This window comes from Prenolepis imparis, unplaced genomic scaffold (genome assembly GCF_030444845.1).
Source record: "Prenolepis imparis isolate NDT839.2.m4 unplaced genomic scaffold, iyPreImpa1.0 SCAF_5, whole genome shotgun sequence".
In the NCBI taxonomy this organism is placed as follows: Eukaryota; Metazoa; Arthropoda; class Insecta; order Hymenoptera; family Formicidae; genus Prenolepis; species Prenolepis imparis.
The window spans coordinates 7,111,139-7,127,133 of NW_028141163.1; the positions used below are offsets into that span (position 1 = coordinate 7,111,139).

At 31.4% G+C, this 15,995-nt stretch overlaps 1 protein-coding gene across 1 annotated transcript; it reads left to right on the plus strand.

The window, feature by feature from the left end:
* Positions 1–2,412: 2,412 nt before the first annotated feature.
* On the plus strand, positions 2,413–9,200 carry Ktl (BTB/POZ domain-containing protein Ktl). The gene has a single exon (XM_083038014.1). The coding sequence runs from the start codon at positions 3,039–3,041 to the stop codon at positions 3,780–3,782; it is 744 nt and encodes a 247-aa protein (XP_082894140.1). The 5' UTR covers positions 2,413–3,038; the 3' UTR covers positions 3,783–9,200.
* The last annotated feature ends 6,795 nt before the right edge of the window (positions 9,201–15,995 follow it).

The window sequence follows — 15,995 nt, forward strand, 5'->3', positions numbered from 1 at the left end:
TTATGTATTGTAAGGAAGAATTAAAAAAAATTTATACGCACCCCAAAAGCGCTTCGTGTCGCACGAGTCTGTGAAGAGGTCACGTGACATCACGTGGCAGTCACGTGATCAGGAAGAGCGACTGGTGTGAAATCATCCCTTTGTCAGATCTCGTCACGACGCTTGCGTACTTGTACTCTTATCTTTCGAAACGGAAAATATTGTCTCAATTTAACATCGGTATTGTATATAAACTGTTTCTATTCTTAAGTATCTTATATTGTTTATCATTCTTTACAATCACAAATACAGCTCTCTTGTCGCAGGTACAGCTTTGGGACGTGATGCGTGTATATATACACACATATACAATGAATCCACGCTACGTAAACAATATAACATGATTTGCTTTTGACCCGGAACCGAAAATATTTCAACTTTAAACGTGAAGACGCATATCGGCATCGTGATATCGAGTGTAAGTTTACGTTTATTCTGAGTCTATTTTTCTTCTCCAATGCTTCTTCCAATTTCGATTTATATCTCTTTCATCGGTAATTTGCGATAGATAGATTGGAATATTGCTTTTCGATAATTGATTTCATTCACTAGATGTGCGGTTATGTATGGCTTCGAGTAGATTTAAAAAGGGATCGAGCTATAATAATGAATATTACATATATTTTCATGAAAAACTTTGAGGTTACTTTAAAAGAATTTAATGATTCATTGTATCTTTCATTAAAGTTTGATCTTTCGACGAGATATGTATTATAGATATTTTTAAACGTGATATAAAATGTTTTTTTTTCTCGTGAAGATTTACTGTAACATATATACACGCTTACGCATTTTTCAAGAAAATGCATTTTTCCAAGAAAAAAACTTTATGAATTACGCAATAAAGGAAAGTAGGGCATTATATAAAGATTTTTACGTTTTGTATTATATGGTTTTACTAAGTGCAATTTTTTAAGATTTTTATTTGTTTTCTCGTTAAAAATACTATCAAATAAAGGTAAAGCTAAATAGCACAGCTGTGAGAAAATTATAGTTTGTGATAAAAATTCAAATATAATTTGTTAACAAATATTTTTGAGAATTGCACGAATATATATAAATATATATATATGAATGAATATGAATAAAATATATTATGAATAAATATATTGAAAGAGAAAAAGATACTTTTTAATTAAGATATTTTATAATTTATAAATACATTTAGTTACATTTAGTTCTGGAAATGTTTTAGCTTGTAGAATATATATATATTTTTAGAACAATGTAAATAATAATGTCTTTAACATTATCATTTGAAGTTTTTCTAAAAAAATGAGCTAATTTAAGCTCATTTTTTAATAATGAGCTAAGAGCTTAAAAAATTTTTTTTTCTTTTTATTCTTTTCTATATTTTTTGATGCATGAGATTTTTGTTGCAAAAATAATAGAGTCAATAATTTTTAATAAATAATATATCAAAACTAAAAATTTAATTTAAAGTTTGAAACTTTGTCAAAAACACAATAAAATTAAATATAATCTGTTTTGTGAAAGTGGAGTAATTATGAAATAAAATAAAAAATAAAAGAAATAAAAATATAAAATAAAAAATGTAAAATAAAAAAGATGGAATTATGGCATGAATTAATTATATTTATCGATTCATATTGTGGTTTGTTTGTCCTTTACTTATATATATATTTAAAATTTTTTTTAATCCATCAATATTATATTTAATAATAAGAGTAGCAATTGGAACAAAACAGATATGCAGTTGTGTGAATAATGTATAGTTGTCTACACGACAACATTAATCGCATTGTATATTGACATTTCAACCTATTCAATATTTGCAGATAGCCGACGATGAGATATCGGATGAGAGATACAATGCAATAAGAGAGCAACTGTGTGTCTCATAATGTGTAACGAAGCATCGATCCGTGGAAACCCGGACAAGAGGTAATCTTAAAAATTAATCCTAAAGATGCACTCCAACTTCTTCATCACATTTGTATAATTTATAGCTTCCTTCTGACATACACATTTAACATCACCAATTTCGTTATTTGGATTAGGTCCAATTCGTTTGAGTCGCATCGGAGCACGTAGAGCAGAATATATGGATCGGAGTAATCTGGATTGCAGCGGAATCCGATGGAATATACTGGGACGTCGTCGGAAAGAGCCGTAGAGGATCCAATCGTACGAGCGGAATGGAGCGCAGTTCGCTAGGATAGGCTTGAAGGTAAGTGCAATCTGGAAAAACTCTTATCACGACACGTAGCCTCTTCCAAGGATGAGAATCGAGTGGCGACTTCTCGAAGGTTGCGCGCGCGTGTCGAGGGGATTGTTGCGCGATATCGGTGGCTGCGCGTTGACACACGGCGCGGGCTCTCGTTGCGTCGGCAGCGCAGCATTACCCTCACGTTACCCTCGCGACACGGAGGAGCGGAGAGTGCGTCCTGACGCGCGCCAGGTGAGGAAGCGCGCAGCCGAGCTCGGCCTTCATCATCGCTCCGACATAGGCGCAGTTTATCCCTCTTTGCCGTCGCGTTCATTTCCTCGAACAAGTCGGGCGAGTATCAATATCGTGCTCGAATCGGCCTCGAGTAACGACGTGCTTCTAAGACAAGACCGGGATTCGATCGGCTCGGCTTTTCAGAGAGCATCGCCGAAGGTGTCTTCACGTACGAATATGTACGAGTGACTTTTAGGATCAGTCTGTTGCTTCTCGTCGGTCGAAATCTTCGGAGAGCGATCTTCTTCAACGTATTACGACTTGACTCTGGGATTCAACGTTGGGTCGTCGACCTGTAGTCGTCTTGCGCGAGTGTCGTGTAGAGTTTCATCGAGCGGAGTGCAGTTCTGTATCGTGATCCTCTTTGTCGTCTTTAATCCTTTGTGGAAAAATTCTCCAACTACGAGCTTATCCTCAGCATATAACATCTCTTGTTCATTCCATCGGTGAAGACAACTCGCGCCGTCGGTCCGCGCGACCAATTGACCATAGTCTTCCTCTCTCTCTCTCTTGCGTCGCGTTAGCCGGAAGCAGCATGGGGGACCAGGAGCAACAGGAAACAATGCCGAGCGTGGTGGAGCTGAATGTGGGCGGCGTCTTTTATACCACCGCCTTGACCACGCTGACCCGCGAGAGCGACTCGCATCTGGCAACACTCTTCACGGGCAAATCCGCCGTGGAGAAAGACGCCAAGGGCAAGTACTTTCTGGATCGCGACGGGGTGCTTTTCCGTTACGTGTTGGACTTCCTGCGCAATCAGGCGTTGGTTCTGCCCGAGGGCTTTCGCGAACGCGAGAGACTCAAGCAGGAGGCTAATTTCTACGGCCTTCCCGGTTTAGAGAAGGCTATTTTGGAGAACGCCGATTCCGGCGGGCAATCCGGCGGCGCGGTCGGCAAACGCCCGCCAGGATACATCACTATCGGCTACCGGGGCAGCTTCGCCTTCGGCCGCGAGGGCCTGGCCGACGTCAAGTTTCGCAAGCTCTCGAGGATCCTGGTATGCGGTCGCGTGGCACTCTGCCGGGATGTCTTCGGCGAGACGTTGAACGAGAGTCGCGATCCCGACCACGGCATATCCGATCGTTACACGTCGCGCTTCTTCCTGAAGCACAGCGTCATCGAGCAGGCCTTCGACATGCTGCAGGAGCAGGGCTTCAGGTTGGCGAGTAGTTGCGGTTCTGGGACAGCCGGCAGTAACTCCGAACAGCTGAAACCTGGGGTGGATTCCGAGGAGAATCGCTGGAATCATTATAACGAGTTCGTCTTCGTGCGCGATTAAAGAATTTCGTTAGCAGCCTCTTTCGATAATCGCGAGTAAAAGTGTACTCTTCGGTTCGTCTGATTGTCGTCGATGATTCGCATCTTCTAAACGTGCTAAGCGGCGAAAAACACAGAGAAAAAGACTTCCTCAGGTACTTCCTTGAAAGGCTTCAGGCAAAAGCGAATATGGAGAAACGTGAGAACACGTGTGTGCTTAACGTGTGAGCGCGTGACGCTAATAATATGAGACATTTTCGTTGATTGCATAATTAATGAGGTCGATATATAATATTGGATTTAGGAAAAATTCGTGCGAAAGCATCGAACGTTCGTTTCGCGGAGTTCTTAATTAATTTCGCCTCGTTAGAAATTTCCCCGAAGTTATCGCATTATAATCAATCAATGTTGACATAATTAGGAATTTGGGGCGTTTCTATTTTCGAGAGTACCAATATCGTCAGCCTTCTCTAAAACATTAATCCTTGAGATCCCTTCACTTTAATCTAATCTTTCGACTCTTTCATTCGAATGACGAGAGTGGATAAAGCAAAGATAGATTTTCGTATTTCGATAGAGAACCCTTATTTGAAATATTGACGCTTCATTAATAATGATAATGAGGAATTAAAGATGCATTAAAGAGAATTATAAATTCATCGATTATGGCTTTATGTTGGATTTTGAAATGTCATTTGCTGATAATTTGGTTAAAATTGCGTGATAAATAATTATGAATAGCAAGTCAACATCGAACTATAACGAAAATGTTTTTAAATCAAAGACATTTCGTTGAATTCGTTTAATCATGTTATATACTTTTACCCGTATAATTAAATATTAATTCTATATGCGAGTTTGATTGACAATTGCACAAATGGAATCGAAAACTTTTTTGGCATGTTAACGTTTTCCATAATCGGAACGTGCCAGTAATGTCTAAAATTGCCGTTTTCGACAAAAATCCGATTTGCTCTCAAAAGTTGTTGCGAGGGAGAAATGTTTATTAAAAAGCAGTCTCACATAAATCCACGAGATGAAAGACGCCAATATCGGGCGTTTTTCATTGGTGATGGTGGTCGCGAAGGCGATGAATGAAAGGCGTAGAAGGAAAGCGAGCGAAGGCTCGGTGATGTTGAAATATTTGCGAAGGTACGCGACTTGACTATTTAAAAAGGCAACAATGTCAGACTACATGTCAGTGATAAATATCGCCGGAAGCGACAGATGATAAAATATAAGGAAACACGAAAAACAGACTTGACGCGAATAAAAGTATCTTAAAATCGAAGGATCAAATGCGTGGATGACACATAATTACATTTTTTTTATTCGCAATTAACGCGGAAAACAATTAAAGATGTTAGAAAGTTCGAATTATCGAGATCATCTCATTTAAAAAAAGTCTTCGACACTGTTTAATGCGCCAAGTAGTTAGTATCAGTAAATAGTCAGACCGAATAGTCACTGCTAGTTTATGGTCAGATCGAATACTTATTGCTGATTAGTAGTTGAATCAAATTAATTAACAGTGTGCTAGAAACGGATATTTTTGTTTTTTTTAATAAAAAATATTTATAAAAAAACGGTATGTGCTGCAAAAATTCAAGAGAATGATATAAAAATACTAACGTTCGGTAGATCATCCTTTCGACATAATTGAGCACTTCATCTTATTGTTAGCTTAAACAGGTAACTAGCTTTATTCTCTGTGGTCGGGCAAGCTTGTTGAGTGCGTGTACTTACAACTTGACACGATGTCAAACGCGCTATTCAAACAACGAAACACCGGATACGTGTTTCTTCTAACAATTCTTTATCAGTTTCTTAAGAATACGAATGCTTTTTTTCTTTTATGTCAAATTTTTTTCTCTTAATTCTTTTCTGCGAGTACTTTTTTTTGTAAAGTGAAACGTAAGTGTGATAGGCAATTCGTATCATTTTCAACTTCCAAAGAAGAAAAGAAAGATTTGTCAAAATATAATGAAAGTGTCGTTATGAATTTACAATGAGTCTCATTTCGCAAGTTACAAAAAAGTGCATTTTGAAATTATTTAAATAACAGTAAAACTTTAATACTTTTTCCTTTCTATAGTTGTGGTTTCTCACGGAATAAAAAATAAATGCCTGATAAAGAAAGTTTGATGAGAAAGAGAAAAAGAAAAAGAAAGAGACTTTTCTTCAATAACAAAAGGAAAATATTATAAAAGACCGAAAATTTTAGTTATAACTGAATATATAATACTCAATTATTGTTATTTTTGAATGATATGTATGTTCATACTTGAATTAAAAATTTGACTTATTTTATATAATATTAAGCATTAATTTTTCAAGCCATTTTTATGCTGTAGAATTATTTAAAATAGAAAATTGTAGATTTTTTTTATTTCAGACTCTCTAATTATTATGCACCACGATGCGTATTGTTTTTAATCGTTCGCGTATTAATATTATTAATAATTATTTGCATATTTAGAATGATAAAAGATTCGAGAAACTCATCGCAATTATAATCTTTGTCGCAACAGGTTATCATATAACGGATGCAATGTTTAGCGATTGTTTCAAAGAGTGCCGACGGCGCTGAACAGATGAGGCAGATATTGAGTTTCGTGTGCTCATTAATTTCTCATTATCATAAAAACGTATAATGTTGAAGACTTTTTTTAAGAATGATCGAGATAATACGATATACCTATAATTATCGTGTCATGGCAGCGTTTCCTATATTATATTGCGTTGTTACGAAATGATACTTATCAGTATTAGATAATTGATGAATTTATAGAGAATCTCACGATACACGTGAAAAGTTAACTCTCAACTTTAAAAAAGGTACACATTTAACTTTTATAAGCACTGAAATTATATATTGCGAAAAATTTATTACTGCTAAAATTTCAAGAGATGAAATTTGATGGCTTGATATGTTTCTTTTATAATATAATTACACATTACGGCAGAAAATAATTTTGGGGCGATAAATGTGCGAATCATAACTGTTATTGTTAGTGTGTTGTACGTCGATCTGCGTCCACAATGGATTGATTTATATAATGACGTTACGTTCTCGGGTTGTGTGCGAATTATACATGTCAGAGACATTATAAAGGATAAAAGGATAAAGTTGGTTTATTATATATTCTCTAAGGGTTTACAAAAGGCGCTTTGGTAGGTTCCCAAACAATTCCCTTTACAATAACTCATTGCATTGTTTCATTATTACAATTCTTCTTTTTCTATATTAATCCTTCTCTCCTTCTTTTCTTTCTTCTTTTCTCTCCCCTCTTCCTCTTCAACAACCTGCTATATTGCGTCTTTCAATGAAACAGCTAACTTTTTCGTAAATGAAACGAATGGTGTTAATTACTAAAATTCATGAATGTTTCGCGTATCAAGTGAAGATATTATCATTATATGATATATCGCACAGTGAAACAAATGAACGACATTTTCGATTTTTTCAAGTTTGCCTCTTGTAAGAGACCAGCTTCAGTATTATATGCAACTGATCACGATGACGATTGCAATGAGCAATGTGTCAAATCTTATTAGCTGGGGGATTCTATTAATGTGAGGCAGTGGTGTGTGTACCGTAATCGTTTCTCGATTACATTAGTAAATCGCCTACTTCCATTTACTCTGTACAAATAAAGACATTCAGGTAAATCAAACTTGTAAGATAGTAGATACGGATGTTGCAAGATATTAATGTAAGAGAGTCTCACATAGAGCGACTATAAACTTTGATTTATTTTATGATGGCACAAATTTTTAATCTTTTCCTACGGTATATATCATTTAAATATTTATTTTTTATGTGCATCCATATTTGATAGACACTCGATGTAGCCGTTTATCGAATTTCTTGATTCGATATACGGAATTTTATGTTATAGTTTGATCTATATCACAGAATTTTATGTTAATCACAAAAATATGTACGCAAAATTGGGCCCAAACAAATATTTATTGCAATGTATACAGCAATGTATACTCATTGAAAACATTTTTTTATTATTGAAAAAGTTATTCATTATCATTTCATTTTGAGTCTTTGTAGTCGTTAAAATTATAATGACTGATTACCATATACATTCGTCTATACTGTCAAATAGAATTAAACTGTATTTTCTGATTCCTATATATTGATTTCTAAGATACACTAAAAACCATTTTCAGATACAGTAAAAGAGTATATAAACGTATTCACACATGTGCGTTAGTATGTTAAATTTTTCAAAATACAATATATATATATATATATATATATATAAATTATATTCAGATTTTCGTAAAATTTTTCTTTGAGTTGCATTTATCTTATATTTTTTGCGCATATGCAGATATGAAAATGCACTCATCGTGCATTTGTTGTGAGCCTTAGAAGAAACATTGTTTTTGATTATGTGCAAGATGCGATTATTTACTTGCACCAGTATATTATGTGACGAACATCGAGATCGACGATATGTCGATTATAATTCGTGATATAGAGGCTCTATTTCGTAAATTAGAAGCAGTACTATAACTCGCCACAAAAAGGAGCGAGTCTCGAGTGAATAAATTTGATAGAATTGAAAAGCTTTTCGAGTTTTGTCAGATTTTAACGAAGAAATCGAATTTTATCGAAATCTTTCGATTTTTGCTTAGCGTTATTATCTTAGCATTATTCTTCATATTATTTTCTAGATATGAACTATCTATTTTACGTAATCTCCAAATCTTTATTTTGCTTTACAATGTTTGATATATACGATGGAATTCGAACTTCTCGAATCTTCTCGATTAAAAACTTCCGTTTAATTTTAATTAAATAGCTCTCTGCGAAATCTTTTTCTTTAACATAAAGTTTCCGTAAATACCATCGAAGTTTAGAGGTTGATGTTGGCATTCCAAATTTTGTTTGTAAGATAATAGAGAATATAGGACACAAGGTAGAAAAAATAATAGTAGTTGATTATGATTCGATCATTTTTTTTTTTCAAATTATAGATATATTAGAAGACATCTTTGCACTATTCATAACGATGGAGAATTTATCAAAGTATTTCTTTTAATTCAATTAGAAGACGTCTTGACCAATCGAATTTAGCTATATATATGTATAAAAATGCTTTATGTATTAATACACAATACATATATTTATGGATTGGAATGAGAGAGAGAGAGAGAAAAGAGGTTTTTTCCAGCGCATTGCACATGGTTTGACATTCTTTGAGAAATAGTTCAACTAAAAGTTGCAACGCACGTCGTGGAAACATTTGCTTCCGATATTCGAGACTCGGAACCTGTTTATTGGAGAGAATTCAACGAGTCGAATCTGAACGGTGTTAGATAGCGTGTAAGACTGTGGCGCGATAAAATTATTGTACATGTATATACGTATATCTAAGTATAAAAAGAGGCGAAATAAAAGAATGAGATGGTATGAGAATGTGATTATGGCAATCCTCGATCCATGTATCACGTAATTTTGTTACTATTCTTATATTAAGTTTTCTTCGTTATCGTTTTTTTTTCGTACTCCAGTTAGGCGAGAGAAGGGACGAAAAATTAACTTATGATATATAAACCGTGTGTGTGAATATCATGTAAAATATGGCTGACTAAAACACAATCAAGAAAATTTATTTTTTTCAATGAACGTCCTCTTATTCGGTCTAAACAACTACATTTTCAAGTTATTTCTTTAATGGAATTTTATATTAAATTCTCTCTCTATACGTAATTAAAAATTTCAATTAACTCTGTGTGAGCAATTTTCGACGATTTTTACTAGATTTTTTTACTAGATTTATTTCAGAAGGTATTAAATCATAGTGTTTGTGATATATACAATTTAAAATAAAATTAATTTTATATATCTAATTTTATGAATAAAATACTGCGGAAATAGAAACATATAAAAATATGCTTTTTAAACATATTTTCATGATATTCAGCACTTATAACTAAACTTTTGTTATATAACTATGTTTAAAATTAAAAATCTAGAATTTTTATAATTTTAATTTCTATTTGTAGCAAACTTAAATGTAGGTGAATTTAATATTATAAGACTTTGTTTAAAACAGAGTTTTTTTATGTGTATACTTTATGTATACAAAGATTAAAATATGTCGAGTTATTCTTGAAGAAAATATTTGAATCTGCAATAACACGTATACAATAATAAAATATTTTTTGCATTTCGAGTTGCTCTACAACATATTCGAGATTTATCGAAATCTAGCAGGGATAGTAGCGAACGTTTCCCTTTAAGCTTTCCATTATGGAGGAAAGTAATGATATTACTCCAGAATAGTTTTTCCGCTGTATATGAATCAAGTAAAATGTCTAATTTTCGTTCTATATTGAAATGCATAAGGGACGATAATCTATGAGATAAAATTAATTGCTTTGGATTAAAAAACCTAGAGCGAAAAACTGAGATAATAAAATTGCTTTTTAATGATAAAAATATTTTAATGATAAAATTATTTTAATGATAAATGGCATAAACATTAAATTTATAGTAATATCATTAAAATCTATATATTTTTCCGAAACAATAAAAACTATAAATTTGTAATTAGTTTTTATAAAATTAATGGATGGTGCTGTTTTGAGATGAATCTGAGCTAAATTCAAAACATAGTTATTCTCTAAATTTTATTAAAACGCAAATAATTTCGAATTTCGTATATTCTAAAATTATAAAGATAAAAGTTGAGAATAAAAGTTGAAGATAAAAGTTCTAAAGAAAATGTGGAGCTATAACATTTTTATTAATTCTAATGAGAATATCCGGGAAGATCGTAACGGATGCAATATGCAACGCCAAATTAATTGCAACAAGGCGGGATCGTTCCGTTTGCCAATCGAGAGAAGGAAGAAATGATTCTTCTTGCACGATAGTTTCTCTGTGGAGGAGGAGATTGCGTGTTAACGAACACGAAGCGCCGGAAAATGGTGGATGCAAACTCGATTGCCTATTTGAATGAACTGTCGTACTTACACGAACGCGAACGCCCAGCTCGTTGAAGATGTAGCGGAGCTGGGCTACACAGGGGAGCAATCTGTTGCTGAGTTTTCATCCGTCAGTAAGATAGAGTAAAGCGAGAGAACGTGCAAAAGAAAGAGTAAGCGTCATCAACGAGATGTAAGTAAAATCGAGGTCGAGTTTTCTTTTCGACAACGCCTCGTTGAAGACGCGAATAACGCGACGTTGTTTATCTTTGCTCTTATCATTTTCTTTGAACTTTTTGATGGCAACATAATATGCAAAACTTTACGAACAAAATTATTTTTCTTACAAGAGATAATATTACTTATATATATATATATATATATATATATATATATATATAGAGGGAGTATCTCAAAGATCTATGTTTTTTATATAGTTTCAAATATTTCAATAAAAACAAGAAAGATTCATCTCTCTTTTTAAAAAATAATTTATGAATATTTTGAAAAATAAACATTTTAAGATTGTAGAATGATGAAAAAATCGGTATGAATATATAATGGGAAAAATAATTTACAAATGAAATTTACATCTTCAATCGATCGAAATACAATTAGAAATTAGATCAGTAATAGATTAATTGGTAATAATTGAATGAATTTAAGAATAGATTCTATTCATTCATAGAAATTAATGTAAAATGAAGAAAGTATGATACGTACATCATATGCCATTTTAAATTTAAATCAATTAAATTTAAATTAAATATAGCTCCTCGACAATCAAATAATTTTCTATTGAAACAAAAACAAACATATTTAATATATTATAATTTATCATTAAACAAATATTAATAAGTAGATATTTACTCCAATTTTTATATATAAAAATTTTTAATTCTCGATACCGAACTCTAAATATTAAAAAATATTTCTTTTTCGCTAGATTGTTCAGATATGGGTAGATAAAAAAAGATCAAGGGATCCCTTCGGTTAGAAAATTTCGTTGAGGGCGTTTCTCTTTATAGTGAGATTTTGTTCATAACGCTAGTCTGGCAGGAAGTATCGATTATTGGTCAGGCATTTCCCTTTTTCGCCTATGTATAAATATTCTATGGATTTCTAAAAATGTCGGTTTATTCTCGCGAAAATATGTGCTGGAGCATCGAAGCGTGTGCGATGCAGGTAGAGGATTAATATATACTTCCGAAAAAGACTACGTATGTGTCAGTAAGTGTAAAACAGGAATAGTTTTTTTTAAGTAAGTAAAGTAGTAATTAATTTTAATACACTCTGGCTTACTGGCGGATCTGGGGGGGGGGGGGTTAAACCCCCCCTTGCAAATTAAAAGAAACAGTTTTGCTGAATTTGTTTAAAAATATAAATAAAGAAAAAAACATTAAAGAGCTATCGACATCAGGATCCGCTAGTGTATATATATAAGTATAAGATACACTGTAAATTATACTCATTACGCATTCAAGGAGTTAAGTATAGATTAAGTCAGACATAGGACGAAATGATGAGATAATTTCATTGCACAAAAATAATTAGGTGAAATTCTTTATATCTATATAATATATATTATACCTATATAATATATATTATATAGATACAAAGAATTTCGCCTAATTATTTTCGTACAACGAAATTATCTCATCATTTCGTCCTATGTCTGACTTAATCTATATTTAACTCCTTGAATGCGTAATGAGTATAATTTACAGTCTATCTTATACATACACATATTGTATATATTATATATATATATATAAAGAATTTCGCCTAATTATTTTCATGCAACGAAATTATCTCATCATTTCGTCCTATGTCTGACTTAATCTATACTTAACTCCTTGAATACGTAATGAGTATAATTTCCAGTGTATCTTATACTTTTATATATATATATATATATATATATATATATTATATAGATATAAAGAATTTCGCCTAATTATTTTCATGCAACGAAATTATCTCATCATTTCGTCCTATGTCTGACTTAATCTACACTTAATTCCTTGAATGCGTAATGAGTATAATTTACAGTGTATCTTATACTTATATATATATATATATATATAAATATATATATATATAAAAGTATAAGATACATTGGAAATTATACTCATTACGCGCATTCAAGGAGTTAAGTATAGATTAAGTCAGACATAGGACGAAATGATGAGATAATTTCGTTGCATGAAAATAATTAGGCGAAATTCTTTATATATATATATATATAATATATACAATATGTGTATGTATAAGATACATTGGAAATTATACTCATTACGCGCATTCAAGGAGTTAAGTATAGATTAAGTCAGACATAGGACGAAATGATGAGATAATTTCGTTGCACGAAAATAATTAGGCGAAATTCTTTATATCTATATAATATATATATATATATATATATATATATATATATATACACTGGCGGATCCTGGGGGAGGGGGTTAACCCCCCCCCCTGCAAATTAAAAGAAACAGTTTTGCTGAATTTGTTTAAAAAATATAAATAAAGAAAAACAAACATTAAAGAGCTATCGACGTCGTTGATCCTGGAATAAAAGCTAATCATAAAACCAAAAATATTAAATAAAATTATTTTGCAAACCTCCCTCTCCCCATTATCGACGTCAGGATCCGCTAGTGATCTGGCTTAATAAATAAGGATGATATATGTACGATGGAAAAACAATAATTTTTCAAAAAATATTACATATTCTATCTTTTTTTTTATTTAATAATGCATAAAATTAATATCTGCATATTAAAGAAGATAGTATTGCAAGAGAAATAAAATACAAATATAATTGAATATTATACTTATGATATAGAATATTATATATTTAATTTTTTTCCAATTACACATACAAAGACAACTGAATTTGGGAATAAATATTGTAGCTTTATTTTTATTTTAGGGGAGATTTTTACTTTAGATATATCTAATGAAATCCTTTCTTATATTTTTCTTGATTTTCTGTGAATAATTTTCTATAATTTAATCAATTTATTTGCGGTTGTATATACTTGCACAATAATTTTATCTTTGACTGGCCTTTTAGCTGACAATGAGTTAACAGATTTCCACATGTCTGTGCATTTCCTTCCTTTGATATATATGTCTATTTTTGTATTATTTATCCTGCACGTCATTTCGCAACATTTATCATTTGACAAAGTGATACTTTATTATATCCTTTTATTATATCTTATTACGTTCTTTTATTTGAACTGACAATGAACTATTTCTAGTATAATTTTTTCTTCTTGATCATAACTTCTATGTTGCTTCTATCATTCCATCATACTGTGTTGTATTATCTTGTGTGTGTGTGTGTTTTTTTTTTATTAAATATTCTATTTTTATTGTTACATATAACTCGACATTACATTTTTCTACTCGAGATTTTAATTTCCTTATCTGATATACAAAATGCAGAATTATATGAAAGTACCAGAATAATATTTTAAACAATCTTGAGTTATTAAATTATTTTTTGCAATTTTCAACATACATTCATTACATGTGCACGCATTTTTGCTCAAAATAAATTAATTAATGCGAAATGCGCTCTTGTCAAACTAATCTGATTTGAAAAAATTTGATACCCGAATTTGAAGAAAATAGTACAACAAGAAACAATATAATAATGTGCACACGCACACACACACACAATGTGTGTATTCGATATATCTCTTTTTTCGAAATTCTTATAACAGAAGATCAGATATTATTTGTTTAATCTATATATCATCATCAACTGTAAAACTTCGATATGAATTATCCTATTGATTTTATTGAATTTTCTTAATAAAGCGCGATTTTTGAGCGTTTCTTCTGAGTTTTCAAGCATCAAGCTAAATATGAGGTATATTCTACCACTCTCGACACATTATTATTGAGTTACATAAATTCACGTTTTATATGGTTTTATATTGTATCATGTTATCGAGTAGAAGCGTAGCAATTATTCAGGCTTTATATTAATTATACAAATCCGGCATAATTGCTGTGCTATACGTTCATTAGATAATATGACAACAATGCATATTATACGTATAATTAATCTAAATCCTATATAATTGTTATGCTACGAGTTCATTCAAAAAATATAATATAATGACGATATAATCAGAATAAAAAGTAAATTAGGCAGACAATTTATATTTGTTATATTTGTAAATATTTTCCTACGGATATTTGAATGATACATTTCTTCCACTGACATATATAAAATTAATATGTTAAAAATTAAATAATATTAATAATATTTTTTCTTTTTTTTTGACAATTAATATTATTTTGAAAATTCCACATCACGTTAGCTAAATAGATTACGCAATAGCGCTCATATATATAAGATTTGTGATAAAAAAATACAGAGCAAATAAAATATATATCATAAAATTAAATAAAAGGAATATATTGAAAGATAAATTTAAATCTTATTACTTTTTTTAATGCTATTATATATTTACGATATTAAAATAACTCTACTGTTATAATCTTGTATAATATTATTAAAATACTGTTGCATTATTGTATGAAATAATAATTGCATCGTTATTATTATTATGATTATATCGTTATATTTTGCGTTTTTAAAATTAAGTTTAAACGTAACATTTAATGTATATCTGACAGTAATATAGACGCAAATGCAAATGCAAGAAAAAACTTTCTATCGAACAGCATAACAATTTCCTTATATTACAATAAAGGAATGTGCTAATGAGAAACGTCATACGATAAATGTCAGGTATAAACTTAGTTTTAAACGGAAGAGGATATTTTTAAAAGTAAAAAGTGGGTGATTTTTTTGTATGAATCGTAAAACACATTAAGCTGTACAGATGTGGTGTTCTTGTTTGAGGTGAGAAATCGATCCGTAATTTAACCTTCGTCTAAAAGTGCATAAATTGAGAATTCGAATGAAAAAAAGAATACTGCACGTGACCAAAATAAACTAACAATTGTTCTGTTGTCAATTAAAAAATTCGATATCTCACCCCAATTGTATACTTCCTACATACTTCGTTTCCGACATCACTTTGTTGTTTCGTGTTTATTGAGTTTGTTGCACATCGAAAATGAATCAAATGATTCAAATGAATTTCCGAAATGACGAGTGCGATAAATAATGAATAGTCGTTTTTTAGTGTGATTAATTGTCCTTTTTTAATATTCTATTTGTTGGTTACATTTGTTATACGTTTAAATATATCATTCTATTTAATTCTCAACCGCGTAGTAAATAAAAATG

Coding starts and splice junctions, on each gene's coding strand:
- Ktl (XM_083038014.1), top strand. CDS start 3,039: ATGGGGGACCAGGAGCAACAGGAAACAATGCCGAGCGTGGTGGAGCTG.